The sequence below is a fragment of the Cheilinus undulatus genome, linkage group 6, assembly GCF_018320785.1.
Source record: "Cheilinus undulatus linkage group 6, ASM1832078v1, whole genome shotgun sequence".
Lineage (NCBI taxonomy): Eukaryota > Metazoa > Chordata > Actinopteri > Labriformes > Labridae > Cheilinus > Cheilinus undulatus.
In genome coordinates, this window is record NC_054870.1 from 3,645,433 (window position 1) to 3,665,022 (window position 19,590).

Here is a 19,590-nt window from a genome sequence, read left to right on the forward strand (position 1 = left end):
AAATGGGAGAGTTTTCTGGGGCCTAGCAAAACTAGGAGGCCCATGGAGCAAGCAAAATCATGTAAAGTTAAGCTGGAATATCCATATTTTATATTTACCCTGAATAATAACCGCTCTTATCTAGTGAACAACATTTTTAAAAATAATTCTGTGCAGTAGTGAATAGTCTTCTTAAAAATGTAAATCCCCTTTCTAAAAAAACAGAAATAAAATGGATTAAAATGGCAAAAATTGGTGGAAAAGGTGGTGACATAGGATTTTGAAAGTAGAAAAAATGGACTAGAAGTGACAAAATTATATAAAAATGACAAAAAATATGCAACAAGTTGCAAACCTGGTTAAAAGAGGCAACAACAGCCGTAAATATCGGTCAAAGGGGATTTTAAAGTGGCCAAAATGGATGGAAGATTCGGTGTAACTGGATATAAAACTAGTTTAAACGGGCAAAAATGGGTAAACTGAGGCATGAAAATAGTCAGAAATTGGCATAAATAGGTAAAACTGACAAAGATGGTCATATCAAACAGTGACATTTGGTAAAAAAAAGGTGGGGGTAACAATGGATGTTAAAGTGGTCTAAAATGGTTAATACAGGCAATAATGGGTCAATAGAGACAACACTAGGCAGGAAGTGACAAGAATCGGCCAAAACGGGCAGAAAAAATAGGTGGAAAGCTTTCAAAATGTACAGAAACGGGTTTTAAGTGGTAAAAAATTTTAAAATGTGGGCGAAGTTGGTTGGAAAAGTTATAAAAACAAGTTCAAACAAGGACGGAAAGAGCTATTTGGCGTCAATAGAGATCCATGGGCAACACTTTCATTTAATATGAAGAAAAATAATAACTTTGGCCAAATTTGATGCCTCAATCTATAATGTGACTATGAATGCAAAATAATGAGGATAAAAATGACGAATGTCCTCAAAATGGACATAGTAGGATCCTAGGGTTAGGCTGGAGAATGGGATCAGGCCAAAGACTTGAAAATACTTTATGCTTTAACGGGTCTGTAAATACTTGAAAACGAGACTTTACTATTGTCCAGACCACACAAAGCTCTGACAGCTTCCAATTTTATTAGCAAAAGATATACAGTAAATCACAGTTTGCATTATTTGTCAAGTATGTAAAATAAATATATGTTAAAAGAAGACTTGTTCACATGATTTTATTACTGTGTTCAAGCCAGCCACTCTTACAAAGTCAACTCAGCAGCCCTTGAAGAGCTTGTGTATTTAGAGCTCTCTTATAAATGCTCTAGTCAGCAGAGCAGGCAGCACCCTCTTGTGTTTAACAACTGCAGTGCATCAGGAGCCACGAGGCTGTCTGCAGAAGCACCAGAGGTCTTGACACACCTCTTTTAAAGGTCAATTTTTCCAACAAGAGTAATCATGTTCAAGGGCTGGATCAGATAATTCTTCTGTTTTTATGGTCACACTGTACAGAGGGTGAATGAACTCACCCAATTTAGGGGTAGCTAATAGGAAATTAAAGCTAGTGTGTTGTAACTATTTATCAGCAGGTTTGAGGCTCCATCTCTTTGTTGCTAGGTTAGACAGTGCTTTCAATATACACCTTAGAGCAGGGGTGTCCAAATTCTCCCACCGAGGGCCGCATATGAAAACATACAAGGATGGTGGGGCCACTTTCATATGCCTCACTCTGAGGATAGCAAAGTTAGTAAAACCAAACTTATGATGGTTGAGACGTGCTTAGTGATTGGGTATGTTTAAATGGTGAGTTGAGCTGACAAGCCAAATAGCCAATCATTTTGAGGAGTTTAGGGAGGCAAATCAGATTTCAAGGGGCCCTGGTCGGCCCCAGCTACTACTGGTCCTGCCCCTAAAATACCATTGGTACTGCTATTAGCCTCCACAAACTGGGCCATACTTTGGACACCCCTGTCTTAGATCTACAGTATACCGCATCCTGGTACTCCAGGTCCTCACCAAGCACTTACAAGAATTCAATAGAGCAGGGATGTCAGACTCAATCACAGCAGGGGCCGAATTCTGATCTTGGGTCTAACCTGAGGGCCTAACTGGGTCAAAATTTCCTATAAACTGTCAACCTCATCTTAATCGGTAATGAATTATAGGGAGAAAAAAAAATAAAATTAATGTTAAATGATTTTGAGATTTAAAAACGTCAAAAGTTAAAATTGTGATCTTGAACAGTTAAAGTACTAAAAAAAAAATCAAAATTAGGAGTTTTAAATGTCAAAATATGAGATCAAATTCAAAAACAGGAGTTTAAAGGTCAAAAGATAGGATAAAAAAATTTAAAGATTTTAATCTCAAAAGTTAAAATTTGGGATTAAAAGTTATATTTAGAGGTTGAAAATCTCAAGAAAGAGAAAAATTCTAAATCAAGATTTTAGAAGGTAAAAATATGAGATAAATTTCAAAATCAAGAGTTTTAAAGGTCAAAATATAAGATAAAATGCTAAATAATGAGTTTCCAATGTCAAAATATGAGATAAAATTAAAAATATTGAGTTATAAAGGTCCAAAGATGAGCTTAAATTAAGATTTTAAATAGAAAATGTTAATATTTGTGATTAAAATTCGCAGTTGTGAGTTGAAAATGTAAGATATTAAATTTCATGAGTGTAAAACATCAAAATATGACCTAAAAAAGAAAATTGTGAATCTAAATTGTCAAAATATGAGATAAAAGTTTAAATAATGATTTGAAAAGGTCAAAATATGATAACAAAAAAAGTCAAAACCATAATTGCTAATTAGAAAATACAAAAGGAAAACACATTATTTCCCCACATTCCTGAATTTTTATCAAATTGTTGTCATTCTTTACTATTTCTATTTCTTATCTCTGAACAAGGACATTTTCAATCTTCAAGGTTAAGTTTACATTTTTATAATGGAGGAAAACTGCAGGTGTCATACTGGTGGGCCAGTTATAATAAAAATATGATCTCTTCTGGTGGGCCGAGTATAACTGTGCCAAGGGCCGGATTTGGCCCCCAGGCCTTGAGTTTGACACCCCTGCAATAGAGGCTCACTCGCAGCCTATGTTGCAGGGGTACAGCTTAGAGCAGGGATGCTCTCTGGAGCATGCTGAAGCTATGAGGGATTTCCTGTTCTCTTGTCCAGCTGATGTCTGCTCTATACTCTGAGACTGCTGTGAAATGTGGTGGCTCCATCTCTATCCTCCCAGTTGATTCTGAGCTGAGGCTCCAGTGCTCTTCAGGACCTGTGTGGGCTGGATAATGGGGCAGGTTACAAGGGCAGCAAACTGAGGACTGTCATTTGGTGATGTCCAGATCACAGATCCTAACAGAGACTGTAGATGTGAGGGCTCTTAACCTGCTGAGTGAGGAGGCTCAAACAAGGATCTAGGAATTCAGGAAATCTTGGATACTGCCATCAAATCTGTGTTTGTGAATAATGAGAGTATGGAAATGAGGGTCTAGTGCATGAGAATAATGCTCAGCAGTAATAAGTTCTTAAAAAGCAAGGCATGAACCCTGGCTAACTAAGTGGACATGGGGCCTGGTTATAAAGACTGTCACAGGGAAATGATGGTGGGGATGAGGAACTGGAGTCATGGCCTGACAGTTCATGATGGACCAGAACCTGAGCAAACTTTTAGTGACAGATTTGAATCCAACCTTAAAATAAATCACAATATTTTGTGCTGATGTAGGCTGAGTTCCATGCAAGACAATTTTCAGACATGTGAAATTTATAGAAAACAGTTTGGGAACCACTGTGTGTAGATTTTGAAACCACTGAAACTGCAGTGGAACTTGAGATGTTCTGTTTTTGATACCAAGTAAAAAATCTGAACTCGAGTACTGATAAATGTTGATGTACAGTGGTGTGAAAAAATCTTTCTGATTCCTGAGTTTTTTGCATATTTATCACAATGTTTCGGATCATCAAACCAATTTTTATATTTCACAAAGACAACCAGAGTAAATAGAAAATGCAGTGTTTGAATGATTATCAATTTTTTTCAAGGGGGAAAAAATCCAAACCTATCTGGCCCTGTGTGAAAAAGTAATTGCCCTCCTTGTTAAATCATAAGTTAACTGTGATTAACCACAGCTCTTGGAAAGCTGAGTTCAATTTCACTGGCCACATCCAGACCTGATTACCGGCAGATTAATTGAATGTAGAAATCCCTTAAATAGAAACTGTCAGACAAAGTGAAGTAGGATACAAGATCTCAGAAAGAAACAATCATGTCACCATCCATAGAAATTCAAGAACAAATGAAAAAACAAAGTGATTGAAATCTATCAGTCTGGAAAAGGTTACAAAGACATTTCCAAGGCTTTGGGACTCCAGCAAACCACAGTCAGAGCCATTATCCACAAATGGAGAAAACTAGGAACAGTGGTGAACCTTCCCAGGATTGGTCAGCCAACCAAACTCATTCTGAGAGCGCAACCACAACTCATCCAGTAGGTCACAAAAGAGCCCAGAACCACATCCGAAGACCTGCAGGCCTCACTGGCCTCAGTTAAGGTCAGAGTTCATGACTCAACCATCAGAAAGACACTGGGCAACAATGGCACCCATGGGAGAGTTCCAAGGCCAAAACCACTGCTGACAAAAAAAGAACACAAAGGCTTGTGTCACATTTGCCAAGAAACATCCTGATGATCCCCAAGACTTCTGGAAAAATATTCTGTGGATTGACGAGACAAAAGTTGAACTTTCTGGAAGGTGTCAGCCCGTTACATCTGGAGTAAAAATAACACAGCATTTGATAAAAAGAACATCATGCCAACAGTCAAACATGGTGGTGTCAGTGTGATGGTCTGGGGCTGCTTTGCTGCTTCAGGACCTGGACCACTTGCTGTGATTGATGGAACCATGAATTCTGCTGTCTACCAGAAAATCCTGAAGGCCAACGTCCGGCCATCAGTTCATGCCCTCAAGTTCAAGAGCTCTTGGGTTATGCAGCAGGACAACGACCCAAAATACACCTGCAAGTCCACCTCTGAATGGCTCAAGAAAAACTAACTTAAGGTTTTGGAGTGGCCCAGTCAGGGTCCGGACTTAAATCCAACTGGGATGCTGTGGTGTGACCTTAAATGGCAGTTCATGCTGGTTAACCTGCCAATATGGCTGAGTTAAAGCAATTCTGTGAAGAAGAGTGGGTCAAAATTCCTCCACAGTGATGACAAAACACTCATCACCCGTTGTCGCAAATGCTTGATTTCAGTTATTGCTGCCAAGGATGGCACAACCAGTTGTTAGGTTCAGGGGTCAATTACTTTTTCACACAGGGCCAGATAGGTTTGGATTTTTTTCCCCCTTAAAAAATTAGATAATCATTCAAACACTGCATTCTGTATTTACTTGGGTTGTCTTTGTGAAATATTAAAATTGGTTTGATGATCCAAAACATTTAAATGTGATAAATATGCAAAAAACTCAGGAATCAGAAAGGGGGCAAATACTTTTTCACACCACTGTATATTCCAAACTATTACAGGTGACTATTACTGAAGACACACTTGTGGTAAAAAAAAAGACCTCTGCTGCTGTAAAACGATATTTTCTATCTTCACTAGTTCAGTGTCTGTTTGTTAGATGAATTTCTGACACTAAAACCGAGCAGCTGTCAAAACTATTACAGATACAGCTGCATCTCAATAAAATAGAACATCTCAAAAAGTAGATTTCAGTCATTCAATTACAAAAAAGTGAAGCTCTATTATATAGATTCATTACACGCAGACTGATATATTTCAAGTGTTTATTTCTGTTAATGTTGATGATTCTGGCTTATGAAAACACAAAACTCAGAAAATTAGAATATTACTTCAAACCAATAAAAATGATTTAACACAGAAATGTTGGACTACTAAGAAGTATGAAAATGTGCAGCACTCAGTACTTGGTCAGGGCTCCTTTTGCATGAATTACTGCAGCGATGCAGCGTGGCATGGAGGCGATCAGTCTGTGGTACTGCTGAGGTGTTATGAGGACCAGGTGGCTCTGATAGTGACCCTCAGCTCTTGTGTGTTGTTGGGTCTGGTGTCTCTCATTTTCCTCTTCCCCAGAGATCCTCCATGGGGTTTAGGTCAGGCCAGTTTGCTGGCCAATCAAGCTCAGGGACACCATGGTCTTTAAACCAGGTTTTTGTGAATGAATTGCTATAGAACTTCCTGGTAGGCGCTGTGCTGACCTTTGACCTGATTAAACACAGTGGACCAACACTGGCAGATGACATGACTCCCCAAACCATCACTGACTGTGGAAACCTCACACCGGACCTCAAACAAATTGAATTCTGTGCCTCTGCACTCTTCCTCCAGACTCTGGGACCTTGAGTTCTAAATGACATGCAACATGTACATTCATCTGAAAAGAGGACTTTGGACCACTGAGCGGCAGTCCAGTTCTTTTCCTCCACAGCCCAGGTAAGACCCCTCTGACGTTGTCTCTGGTTCAGGAATGGCTCGACACAAGGAATGCAACAGCTGTCGTCCATGTCCTGGATCCATCTGTGCGTAGTGGCCCTTGTAGCACTGACTCCAGCTGCAGTCCACTCCTTATGAAGGTCCCCTAGATTCTTGAGCGGGCTTCATTTCATGATTCTCTCAAGGCTGCTGTTATCCCTGTTGTTATCCCCCATTTTTTCCTTCCATTCAAATTTCCACGAATATGCATGGATCCAGCACTCTATGAACAGTCAGCTTCTTTAGCAATGACCTTTTGTGGCTTACCCTCCTAGTGGAGGGTGTCAATGACTGTCTTCTGGACATCTGTCCAGTCTGCAGTCATCCCCATGATTGTGTAGCTACTGACCCAGACTGAGAGACCATTTAAAGGCTCAGGAAACCTTTGAAGGTGTTTGGAGTTTATCAGCTGATTAGAGTGGGACACCATGAGTCTCCAATGTTGAACTTTTTTGCAATATTCTAATTTTCTGAGATACTGAATTTTGGGTTTTCATTATCTGTAAGCCACAATCATCAAAATTAGGGATATTCCAATTTATTGAGATGCACCTGTATGTACCAAATTAGTGTTCTTGCAAAGGGAGTAAGAAAAATATAAGTCAGTCAAGTAGGTAAGCTTCCCCTCAGACCTGTTAGAGATGCACAGCAAACAGGCACACTGTGTGCACATTCATTATAAAGGACCACAATACTAAAGGACTCAGTTGAACATTTTGTATTTCTTCATATCATGTCATCCCGTTGAGAAGTAACAACAGGCCTTAACAAGAAAAAAGAAAATAAATTCATTCACAGAGGGCAGGGACTCATGGGAAATCTAGAACAGTATCATTTAAAAGTCCAGCACATCAGCCAAGTCATGAATTATTCAGTCAATGTTCACTTTGCAGCCAGTGTATATTTGTTAGACAGCCTAGGATCAGGCTTCCCAATGCACAGAGATGCTTTCACTTCTATTAAAGTGTGCACATTCATTATAGACACAGATCCAGCATTTAAACAAAAGTGTTGTGGTTTAGGAAGACATTTCTGAGTGTGTCAGATCCATACATGTTTTCATGTGTTCTCTATACTGAAAGCATTTCTGTGTTTAACTGACAGTACTGAAATCTATCAGTATACTTTAACCGTAGTTCAATCAGAGTAAGTTTAAGGTTTCAGCCACAGCATACATGAGAGGCCTCTAGTATTGGGCCCTGGCCCTACAGCTCCATATCACCTTTACTGCTGATTTTGGCCTCCATGGATGTTCAGTCAGCTTTGCAGGATGTGGCCATAGGCTGGCCAGGGAGAAATCCACCCTCCATAGTCTTTAGTGTAAGGTGCTTGCTCAGGAGGCTGTGAACATGCAGCAGTCCAGCAGAAGGTGTCCAGAAACAGGAAATGATTCATACGTCATCGATGAAGTGTTTCCCTGGTTTTGAGTCTGTTCTGCTCATAGTTGTAAAAAAAGTTCTCCTTGTGCTTTCACCTGTTTGTCTTTGCAGTGTGCTTCATCAGTCAATTAAATACAATCTCCTCAGATGTCAGTATCTGTCTTGGTTGTGGCTGTTTATGTCTCTTGTCCATTTTATCATAGTTTCTGGAGATCTATAGAGGAAGATCAATTTGGAGTAAAGTTCCTCTTCCAGCTCCAGTTCACCTGTCTCTCGCACCTTAAACACACAAAAATATTCAATGAAAGGATTATAAAAAATACAAGGAAATAAATAATAGTCTAGCAAACTTCCAGGAACATACAGACAAAAGTACACAACATACAAATTATCTGTTCCCTGAAGTTTTACCTGCAGCCTTCTCGACTTGCATCTTAGTAAAACTGAGCCCAGATCACAAAAATGATGCACTGCTGTCAAAAATTATCAATCTACACCTTTTGCATCAGTAGAAGCCTAACAAATAGGCCTTCACACACTTGTTTTTACAAACAAAAACCCTCATTACAGCACATTAATGCCATATTTACAGAACCGTGAAAAAGTATTTCTGATTCCTGGTGTTTTTGCATATTTATTACACTTAAATGTTTCAGATCATAAAACCAATTTATATATTTTACAGAGACAAATCAAGTAAATACAAAATGCAGTGTCTGAATGATTATTTAAGTTTTTAAGGGGAGAAAAAAACATCCAAACCTATCTGGCCCTGTGTGAAAAAGTAATTTCCCCTGAATCTAATAACTGGTTGTTCCATCCTTGGCAGCAATAACTGAAATCAAGCATTTGTGATAGCTGGTGGTGAGTCTTTCACATCACTGGGGAGGAATTTTGGCCCACTCTTCTTCACAGAATTGTTTTCACTCAGCCATATTGGAGAGTTTTCCAGCATGAACTGCCCATTTAAGGTCACACCACAGAATCTCAACTGGATTTATGTGCTTGAGCTTGAGGGCATGAACTGATGGCCGGACGTTGGCCTTCAGGATTTCCTGGTAGACAGCAGAATTCATGGTTCCATCAATCACAGCAAGTGGTCCAGGTCCTGAAGCAGCAAAGCAGCCCCAGACCATCACACTGACACCACCATGTGTGACTGATGGCATGATGTTCTTTTTATCAAATGCTGTGTTATTTTTACTCCAGATGTAACGGGACGCACACCTTCCAGAAAGTTCAACTTTAGTCTCGTCAATCCACAGAATATTTCTCCAAAAGTCTTGGGGATCATCAAGATGTTTCTTGGCAAATGTGAGATGATCCTTTGTGTTCTTTTTTTGTCAGCAGTGGTTTTGGCCTTGGAACTCTCCATGTCATTGTTGCCCAGTGTCTTTCTGATGGTTGAGTCATGAACTCTGACCTTAACTGAGGCCAGTGAGGCCTGCAGGTCTTCGGATGTGGTTCTGGGCTCTTTTGTGACCTCCTGGATGAGTCGTCGTTGCACTCTTGGAGTCATTTTGGTTGGCCGACCACTCCTGGGAAGGTTCACCACTGTTCCTAGTTTTCTCCATTTGTGGATAATGGCTCTGACTGTGGTTTGCTGGAGTCCCAAAGCCTTGGAAATGTCTTTGTAACCTTTTCCAGACTGATAGATTTCAATCACTTTGTTTCTCATTTGTTCTTGAATTTCTTTGGATGGTGGCATGATTGTTTCTTTCTGAGATCTTGTAGCCTACTTCACTTTGTCTGACAGTTTCTATTTAAGGGATTTCTACATTCAACAAATCTGGCGGTAATGAGGCCTGGGTGCGGACAGTGAAACTGAACTCAGATTTCCAAGAACTGTGGTTAATCACAATTAACTCATGATTTAACAAGGGGGGCAATTACTTTTTCACACAGGGCCAGATAGGTTTGGATTTTTTACTGCCTTAAAAGATTAGATAATCATTCAGACACTGCATTTTCTATTTACTTGGCTTGTCTTTGTAAAATACAAAAATTGATTTGATGATCTGAAACATTTCAGTGTGATAAATATGCAAAAACATCAGGAATCAGAAAGGGGCAAATACCTTTTTTTAGGCACTGTAAATTTAGAAACGGCCTATTCAAATTTTTAATCTAGTGTTGCTTAAAATGCATAAATTCCCCACTAACCAGGAAGATGTCTGTGCAGAGCTTCAGGATGCGATCCACACAGGGTAATTCTTCAAACATAATGGAGTGGGAGATCTCGCTGAAGAAGCCACGTACAAATTTTCCAATTACTAAGACCACAGACACGTACAGGCCCATGATCCTGGAGGAGGAAATAAGGAAACAAGTATAATGGTTATGGGAACACATCACTGTTAGATCCAGTACAAGTACAATCTTATTCAACATTACTGAGGTGTTACGGTGGATTGAGAAACAGATTTTAAAATGTAGAATAAACCATAGAATTCTACAGAAATTTTAAAGCAATGAAGTATGGCTCTCTGAAAAAAATCCTGCTTTGGATAGAATTATTTGAAAACTGATTGAGGGAAATGGTAAATTAGCAGCACACACATAAACTACCACTCCAGTCTTACAAAGTGCATTTACCTTGGCATGTCACGTTCTACCAATCACACGCATTAAGACAGGGGTGTCCAAACTTCTCCCACCGAGGGTACACCATACAAGGATGGTGGGGCCACTTTCATATGCCTCACTTTGAGAATAGCAAAGTTAGTACAACCAATCGTATGATGGTTAAGATGTGCTTAGTGATTGGGTATGTTTAACTGGCTAGTTAAAAGCTGACAAGCCAAATAGCCAATCATTTCAAGGATTTTAAGGAGGCAAATCAGATTTCAGGGGGCACTGGTCGGCCCCGGCTACTACTGGTTCTGCCCCTAAAATACCATTTGGTGCTACCAGCAGCCTCCATAAACCATCAGGGCAATACAAATCAAAATAGTGTAATTATTTTGGTTGCCAATGTGTTTTCCATTTACAGCACTGTCTTGGTTAAGTACCAAAAAAAAAACTTAAATCAATAAATTTTTCTTGTCAAAATGTTTGTTTACGAAATTAGCAGGGTAGCACTGCCTTGTGCAGAACAAAGAACTACAATACAAATGTTGGCCATGTTTCATACTATGGTTAGAGTTTGCTGCGGGACAATCAAAAATGGGCCGCAGGCCACATTTGGCCCCTCAGCCATAGTTTGGACACCCCTGCATTGAGACAAAGATGGCAGAGTGTGTTTATTATGACTTTTCAACCAACCTTTGTTGGGCTGAAAATCAAAGTAGCACGCAGCTTGATGGCCTTCATTAGATTGAAACAGAGGAATATTTGCTTAAATCAAGACAGCTGGACTCAAGAGATCATTACAATTCTTCACAAAACCTCACTGCACATTAGAGACAATCATAAACACGGTCCAGTGTCTTTTGAGTTAACTGTATGGATAATATGCTGGAAATTTAACATAACTTAACCTGAAAACATGTTAAAATGGTTGATGTAGTAAGTTGGTGCAGGCAGGGTTAAAGGTCAGAATAATGAAAGGGTGGCATCTTTGGTTGATTGAAGCTAGACCTCTGAATATTAAAGAGTCCTGACCAGGTTAGTAGTGCAAAAAGAAGAAAGCATGATAATCCAGTCCAGCATTTCTAGACCAGGGTGTTGCGGCACTCTAGGGGGGCCTTCTGGTATCCTTAAATAAAGTTGATAGAAGAAACATTTTTATCTAAATAACTGTATTTTCTTTCACACAGTTAAATCCCAATACAGCAGCAAGCCACAAGAGGGCGACTGAAACATTTTAGCCAAATATTTCTGGGTCTGGCTTTTGACGAACATTTTTAGTCATGGTTTTAGTCGACGAAATTAACACTGGGTTAGGGTCAGCTGTCCTTCCAATAGAAGGGCAGATATGTGATCTCCAAGTCCTGCAGCAAGACGCCTCAATGTCCTTGGGCAAGATACTCAAACCCAAATAGTTCCTGTTCTGCTTCAGTGGTGCGTGTATGAATGGGCTAGGTTAATACTGTACACTAATACTAATAAAACCACTGTAAAATTTAAGGTTATATTTATGTTCTTGTATGGATATCGACTTCCTCACCAGCTCGTACCTGCACACGTCCTGCTGCTATTCCATACAAGCTTACCTAGGCTATGGAGTTATCATTCTTGATCAGTTTTAGTTTATCATTTCAAGTTATTGAATAAAAAAGAGAATTGTTACTAGTTTAATAATGTCCAATGTGCCTGTCTACCCCCTCACATTAGTAGACATGGCAAATCTCAGGTGGGAATCCTGGTCCTTAACCTCTTCATAAATGGATAATAACACATTTATCTAAATATTACTTCTATTTCACTCATAAACATGTTGTTTGCCAGCGTGTTGTCATTACCCGTATCCTGCTAAAAAGCCCAGGCTGGGTGGACTGACTTTGTCGTTGAATATAATCATGGGTAGAACCCCACCCAAGCAGGGGACACAGTCTGCGATGGCGATGTCCCACCACTCCTGGTTCCCGCTGTTGTTCAGTGACCTGTCACTCATCAGGGACAGGGTTATATTCAGGAAACCATCTTCATCATCTGGAAAACAAACAATCTGCTGTATTAACAGAAAACTTTAAATGAGGCCTATATAGAAAACAGGGCAGCAAGGTAGCTTGTCCTGGTCAACAAAAACCCTCGGACATTTCACAAGCAGATGCTGAAAAGTTTGAGCTATGAGGTTAAAGAATGGGACTGAAGACATTTAAAGATGGTAAATGAACTTTGGTTAGCCCATTAAAGGACAATTTCAGAAAAATTTTAACATGAAATTGAAAAGGCTCTGAATATATGAAGAGAGCAGCAGTTTTTACGCATACAATTGGACAGCGGAGTTTTAAAAAATTAGTAAAGTAAAGCTATTTTTGCCATTTTTAGAATACATAAACAAGAACTCCAAAGACACATTAAGACCTGGAACTGCTTTGTCTCTGATGTTAACTACTGACCTGAAGGTTCATTATTTTCTTGCCTCCTCTTTAGTTTCTAGACTACTCCTACAAATCAATGCCCCTCTTGTTATTTGTCGCTCCATAAACGAGCTGTAGCAATAATAAACTAAGTCTTACCTTTATGCAGCTGATTCACCGGTTTGGCCTCTGCTCCGTTCGGGGCTCGGATATAGTTGGGAAACATATTAGGAACATGCCTATGAAGGAGACATTGTCTGTAAGATGTAATTACTGAATAAAACACAAAGCATGTTCTTTAAATCATTAAGGAGAGAAAACCTACACAGGCTCGGATCGATTGCCCACGAGTAGTGAGGCCAGGTCTGCTCTGACCGGGTTCCCAGGTTCCAGGTCTATAGAGTGTTTGTCAAAAGTGTGTTCCACCGTCCCTCCTTTACCCAGGTCCCTGTCAGTGGTCGGATCATCCAGGGCAAAAGACAGAGACACAGAATGAGATGTAAGGATTTAATGACACATAACATTTACAGTTTATGGAAATCATTATGATAATTCTAAAGACTAGAATACGATATTCTAAAGAGAAAATGCCATCAGTGCTGTCAGTTGTTGAAGCCCCTGTAAAGTGAAATCCCAAATTTTTGTCTGCTGTGTACACGGGGACACGACAGCCGACCACGACCCAATCACAGCCTGACCAGCAGCTCCCAACTGGTCAGATGGATTTCTGACATGTTTGATATTTTGGTCGACTCCAGCCATTCCCACAGTGAAAGCAGGACCCCGACTAGAATTCTTAACTTTGGGGTTTGTAAACCACAAGACAGCATCTTAAATCATCGTGATAACAGCAAGAATGATTTTCTAACACCCCCAACCTCCACTATAATAAAGGACATAAATTAGCAGGAAATATTCCTTCCCAACTTTACTTGTACAGTGTGAACACTCAGGTCTCACACAATTATCAGCATGTCAACTCAGACATCTCTTTCTCCAGCAACATTTTCCAACTCCTCCTGGGGGATTCCGAGGCGTTCCTAGGCCAGATGAGACCAGCCATCCTCCGTGAATCTTATTTGATCGCTTGAACCTGTGCTCTTGTTCTTTTGGTCATTAACCAGAGCTCATGACCACAGGTGAGGATTAGGACAAAGACCAACCAGTAAATTGTGAGTTTGCCTTCCTGCTCAGCTCCCTCTTTACCACAACAGTGCAGTACGTCTGATGCTGCACCAATCCACCTGTTGATCTCATGGTCCCTTCTACCCTCATTCATGAACAAGACCCTGAAGTACTTGAACTCCTTCACTTGGGGCAAAGACACCCCACCTGGAGGGAGCAATCCACCATTTTCCACCAGAGAACCCTGGCCTCAGGCTCGGAGGTGCTGACCCTCATCTTGACTGCTTCCCAACCTGTCCCAGTGCCTGCTGGAGGTCACTGTCTGAAGAGGCGAACAGAACCATATCATCTACAAATAGCAGAGATGGAATTCTGCGGTCAGCCAACCGAAAACCTTCCTGCCCCTGGCTGAGCCATGAGATACTGTCCATGAAAATCACAAACAGAATGGGAGACAAGGGGCAGCCCTGGCGGAGGCCAATACGCAGCGGGAATGTGTCCGACTTCGTGCCTAGGATGTGGACACAGCTCAGCACGGTTGTCATGCATCCTAAGCCTTTCAGCTGCACAGCATGAGCTGGCATTCTGCCACAACTGTACGCATGTCAGCTTGTAATTGCACGGTGTGTGCTCGGCTTTAAGCTGATGCCTGAAGGCAGCAGACAGTTATAGTTCTGCTATATTCAGCATTCATGCTCATTGACATCCAGGTCACAGTCTGGTGTTGAAATTGTGATGCATGTGGAGAAAACCAGTTCAGGTGTATACACACAAGGGTTAATAGATGTCCAACTGTATATCTTTGATTACAATGGTACTACATAGGATCTCTCAATGTTGGACTAACACCAGACTACCATGTTAACATTGTTTCAAAGTGAGTTTAGCAGGACTAACAATGATCTGACTTCTTCTAATGGCATGTAAACATTCGGAGTGTGCCATGCATTAACTAGCATTTGCTGATTGGCTGTAAATGAGCTGTCTGTTCACATCAGGGCCACTTTTTTCAGTTGGCACAGAAGGATAGCTAGTAGAACAGGACAACATGTTTGTTTAAACTGGCAAGTCTATGGAATTAGTGTTTCACAAGCCACCTTTATAAAGCAAAATCAATGCTGACATTTCCACTGGACAATTCCTCAGATACTTTGGCAATCATTGTGCACAACAAGATAATAGTTTTGGATTTTTCAGAAGTTTTTATTTTTATTTCATTTTCACTTTCTTTTTTCAATTTCAGTTTAGTTTTAATCAGTTTTTACTTCTGGTTTGTTAGTTTATTTTAGTTTTTATTTTGCAAAAATGCTTCATTTTCTATTAGTTTTAGTGTAAGTTTTAGTTTTTTCAGATACATGTCGGGGCTGAAGGAACTTCAAACATTTTCAAAAACATATTCAAACAGGCTACTCTTCACTTTTTATTTATTTGTTTTAAGATGATGTTTGAATACATAAAACTACCACTGTATGAAGTCTTAACCAGTCAATTCAGGCAATTTTACACTCCCCAGACTCTGGTGCCAGTCAGTATGGTTGTGTCAAGGACTAAAACTAAGGATATTTTGTCTCCATTTTTATTTTATTTTCGTTAATTTTATAAGTGCACTCTACAGTTAGTTTTTGTTTTTTAAGTAAAGCTTATTTTTGATTTTGTCTCAGTTAACTAAAATGATTTTTGAATTTTAGTTTTAGTTATTTAGTTAGTTTTAGTTAACTATAATAACCTTGGTGCACAATGCTTTAAGGTATAAAGACAGTATAAAGTCTGTATATTAAACAAATGTTTTACCTCTGAAAATTCCAGGCCAGACGTAGCGTGAGGTCAACAGGACTTTCAAGTAGTTCTTTGATAAGTTCGTGTCTGCTGGGGGGGCTTATCCTCCAAACGGATCCAGAACTACCTTCAATCATGGCGGTCACAATGTCCTCATAGCTGTAAAGAGTGATGAACTGCATGGCTACCTAGGTACAAGCAAACACAGAACTATGCATTAAAAAGGTAGAGCAGACACTTCTGATATACATTCAAACGCAATTATTAGAAAAAAGGAAATCTATGAAAACATCAAGAGCCATTTGACAAAGAATGACTCAGAAATAGTCCTGGAAAAATTAAGACACCGTCTAAATGATTTCATTCTTGTTAATGAATTACAGATAAAGATCTTCGGTATACCCCAGTGGAAATAAAGATATCCTCAGACCCTTTCATTAGCACATAACTTCCCAAATGACTGATTATAACCTCTACAGAATCTACCACAGTCTAAAGACATGCTCATTGGCTAATAAGTGCCTTTATACACTACTAATAATCCTATTACAGTTATTTCAACAAGAACGCCCATACCAGTGAACTCCAGACACCAGGGATACAACTACTGATCGACTGGTGCACAGCATGCTCTTTCTCCTGGGCCATAGCCTCATGAACATACATGTTACATACATGTTACATACATGTTACATACATGTTGGAGTGGCAGACCGAGGCCCCTTAAGAACAAGCCCGACAACTGTTTTATGCTTTTATAGAAAAGACGTGCATGGCCATACCTAAAACCCTGAATGAAAATGGAATAAAAACCTACCGCATTGTCTCCAAACTCTTTGGTAAGGTGGTCGTATTCGGCCTGTGTGAACGGCTGGATTGACTGCTGCTGCACACTCATTGTGAACAGAGGCTACTCAAACACACAAAAATACATCTTTGGATTAAAAACATTTCAAACACTGTCAGGCAGTGATGTTTATGTTTCATACTCAGAATTATAAGCCATCAGGCAGTAGCATGTAAAGTATAAACCACAGGTGTCAAACTCAAGGCCTGGGGGCCAAATCGGCCCGTGGAACAGATTAATCTGGCCCACAAGATGATCTCATATTTCTGTTCTAACAGGCCCATCAGTCTGAGGTCTGCAGATTTACCCAAGTATAAAAATGTGAACTTATCCTTGATGATTTAAGATATCCTTGTTAAGTCGCAAAGTCTGAAAAAGTAAGGAGTAAAAATATTTAGATAAGAAGTCGGGAATGTGGGAAGAAAGAGAAGAAAGAAATTAATCTGTGTTTTAATTTGACATTTTCAATTTTGAATCTCACAATTAGGACTCAAACTTAGGAGTTTGACTTTTTATTTCATACTTTGAGCATTTCAACTCATAATTTTGACTTCTCATATAATATTTTGAGCTTTAAGATTTATAATTCTAATTTTTAAGTCATATTTTGACCTTTTTAACCAATTATTTTTTATTTTACCTCATATTTTCAAACCCAAACTTTGGATTAATAATCCCATAGTTTGACCTTTTAGACTCATAATCTAAAATTTTGAATCATATTTTGACTTTAAATTCTATGATTACAAATTTATTTCATATTTTGACATTTCAAACTCATGATTTTGACTTCTTTCTAATATATCTGCCATTAAAAAATATTATTTTTCAACTTCAATTTCATGTTTTGACCTTTTGAACTAATAAATTTACTTTTCTCAGATTGTGAGCCTTTACACTTATCTGTTTAACTTTTTAAAGATCAAAATCATTTATTATCAGTGCTGAGTTTTTTTTTTTTTTTTTTTATATTTTAGTACCAGTGAAATGAGTTTGACAGTTTCTGGTTAAAAAGGCGACGCTGTTAGGCCCTCAGGTTAGTCCTGAATCCAGAATCCGGCCCCTGCTGTGATTGAGTTTGACACCCCTGGTATAAACTGTAATAATCCACATTACCCGTTTCAAATATACACATTTAAGACTATTCTAACATTGAAATAACTTCAGAGACTTTAGTTCATTTGTAAAAATTACTCTGCAAATGCTTAGAAAGTGTTAATTTTGCTAGTATCACTATAATGTCATGGCTTAATGAATTGTAGGTAAAAAAAAACTGGGGTATTTGAATGAAGTATATTTACCTCATATCCTCCCAGTTTTACAGTCACCGTGACGTCGATGGGGTGGTTGACCACGCCCACCACTGATCTGACCAGTGAAATGAAGAGAAGGGGAAACCATATTATGCAGATCAAGAAGAAGATGATGAGTCCGCCCATGCCATATTTCACTATCTTCTTCTTCTTTTGCCCTTTAGGCTGCGGGTATTTCTGTGGGTAGAAATAACAACGTCACCAATATGTCTTACAAGCATTTTGACACGATAAAGCCATCATAAACCAGTAAAATCACTAACATCAGGGGTTTTCAAAGTGTGTGAGAGTGAGCCTCCCCTAAGAAGAACTGATCCATTTGGTGGACCCCCACCCACAAAAAGGATTCAAATTTTGAAGAAAATAAAACAACAACATATCAAACATTTATGTCTAATCTTTAAACATCTTTAAACATCTTCAACATTTTGGATATTTTGGTTTGCAAATGTCCTTGAACATCTGCCTTTCCCTCTTATTCAATTATAATGCCATTAAATACCCTTTTTCATATTTTTGGGCCATTTTACAACTTCTTTTTGCTTCTTTTTCTCCATTTTTTTCCACTTTTATCCCATTTTTGCCCTTTTAACCTTTTTGCCCATTTAAGCTACATTTCATCATTAAATATACCTTTTTTTCCCCATTTTTTGCGACGTCTTTTTGCCATTTTTATCCCATTTTTTGCCACTTTTTGTCCATTTAAGTGACCTTTTGTCATTAAATACCACTTGTTTCCTTTGTTCCCAATTTTTACCTCTTCTCTTTGCCATTTTTGCCCTTTTTCACAATTTTTTGCCACGTTTTGCCCATTCAAACTACCCTTTGCCATTACATACCACTTGTTTCCTCTTTTTTGCCCATTTTTGCCACTCTTGACTGCTTTTTGCCCATTTAAGTCACTTTCCACCCCTTTTTTGCTGCTTTTAGACTATTTTGCCACCTTTAACCTATTTTTATTGCTACTTAAAGCTGTTTTTGCCTCTTTTCACCTCTTAGATTGTGGCTCTTGCAAAGGTATTTTCAATAATTTGGCTCTTTGGTTGAGTAACATGACTCTCTGTAAGTAACTATAAGTTTATCCCTTTTGCTCCATGCACATCAGAGGTTCACAAAGCAAATCACCTTTTTTCTGGTTTATGGTTTCGCGCCTCCCCTGAAGCTCTGCGGCGCCCTAACCCTAACCCTTATCATGCTTTTAGTCAATATTTGCAAATCTAATTTTGGCAGCTTCAGAGCAGACAAAGCCTCATGTCCCCCCATAAGATCTTTGGCGCCCCTCCTGGGGGGTCCCGGACCCCAGGTTGGGAACCAATGTCTTAGGGGAACCATGCTTTTCCAGACATGGTTCAGAAGAATGAAGCCAAGAGGGAAAAATGTTCAGTCCTCCTGCTTTTGTTCTGACATAATGGGGTTTTATTTAAACAAACTAAAGAGCAGAAAAACAATCAAAACAAACAGTTTTAATGCTCATATTCCTTTGAATATATGAAGTAAAACACTACACCATGAGTTTTAGAATGTTTTCTTAACTACTAATCACACAGGACAAGAAGTACCTGTGGACCTCTGATAATTAGTGAACTACCCCCTGACGTCAGTGTTTGGTAGGACGCATTTGCACAGGATATGCCAAGTCTGTAATGAACTCAACTTTACAGACATTTCTGAAAGGAAAAGACAAAGTTGCTGCATGGCTGCAGCAATGAAAATGCACGGTGATTTTTGTATTTCTAAAATCTATA

At 39.2% G+C, this 19,590-nt stretch overlaps 1 protein-coding gene across 3 annotated transcripts in view; it reads right to left on the reverse strand.

Moving 5' to 3' along the window:
• Positions 1-7,145: 7,145 nt before the first annotated feature.
• The window catches only part of piezo1 (piezo-type mechanosensitive ion channel component 1), a 127,895-nt gene continuing 115,450 nt past the window's right edge, over positions 7,146-19,590 (reverse strand). For all 3 annotated transcript variants that reach the window (XM_041789292.1, XM_041789293.1, XM_041789291.1), the window contains exons 47-54: positions 17,834-18,022; positions 16,503-16,595; positions 15,701-15,873; positions 13,110-13,232; positions 12,944-13,023; positions 12,224-12,413; positions 9,984-10,125; positions 7,146-8,099 (exon numbers count right to left, since the gene is read on the reverse strand). In XM_041789292.1, the coding sequence (XP_041645226.1) occupies positions 7,971-8,099; positions 9,984-10,125; positions 12,224-12,413; positions 12,944-13,023; positions 13,110-13,232; positions 15,701-15,873; positions 16,503-16,595; positions 17,834-18,022 (1,119 nt within the window). In that variant the 3' untranslated portion in view covers positions 7,146-7,970. The remainder of the gene's footprint in view (positions 8,100-9,983; positions 10,126-12,223; positions 12,414-12,943; positions 13,024-13,109; positions 13,233-15,700; positions 15,874-16,502; positions 16,596-17,833; positions 18,023-19,590) is intronic.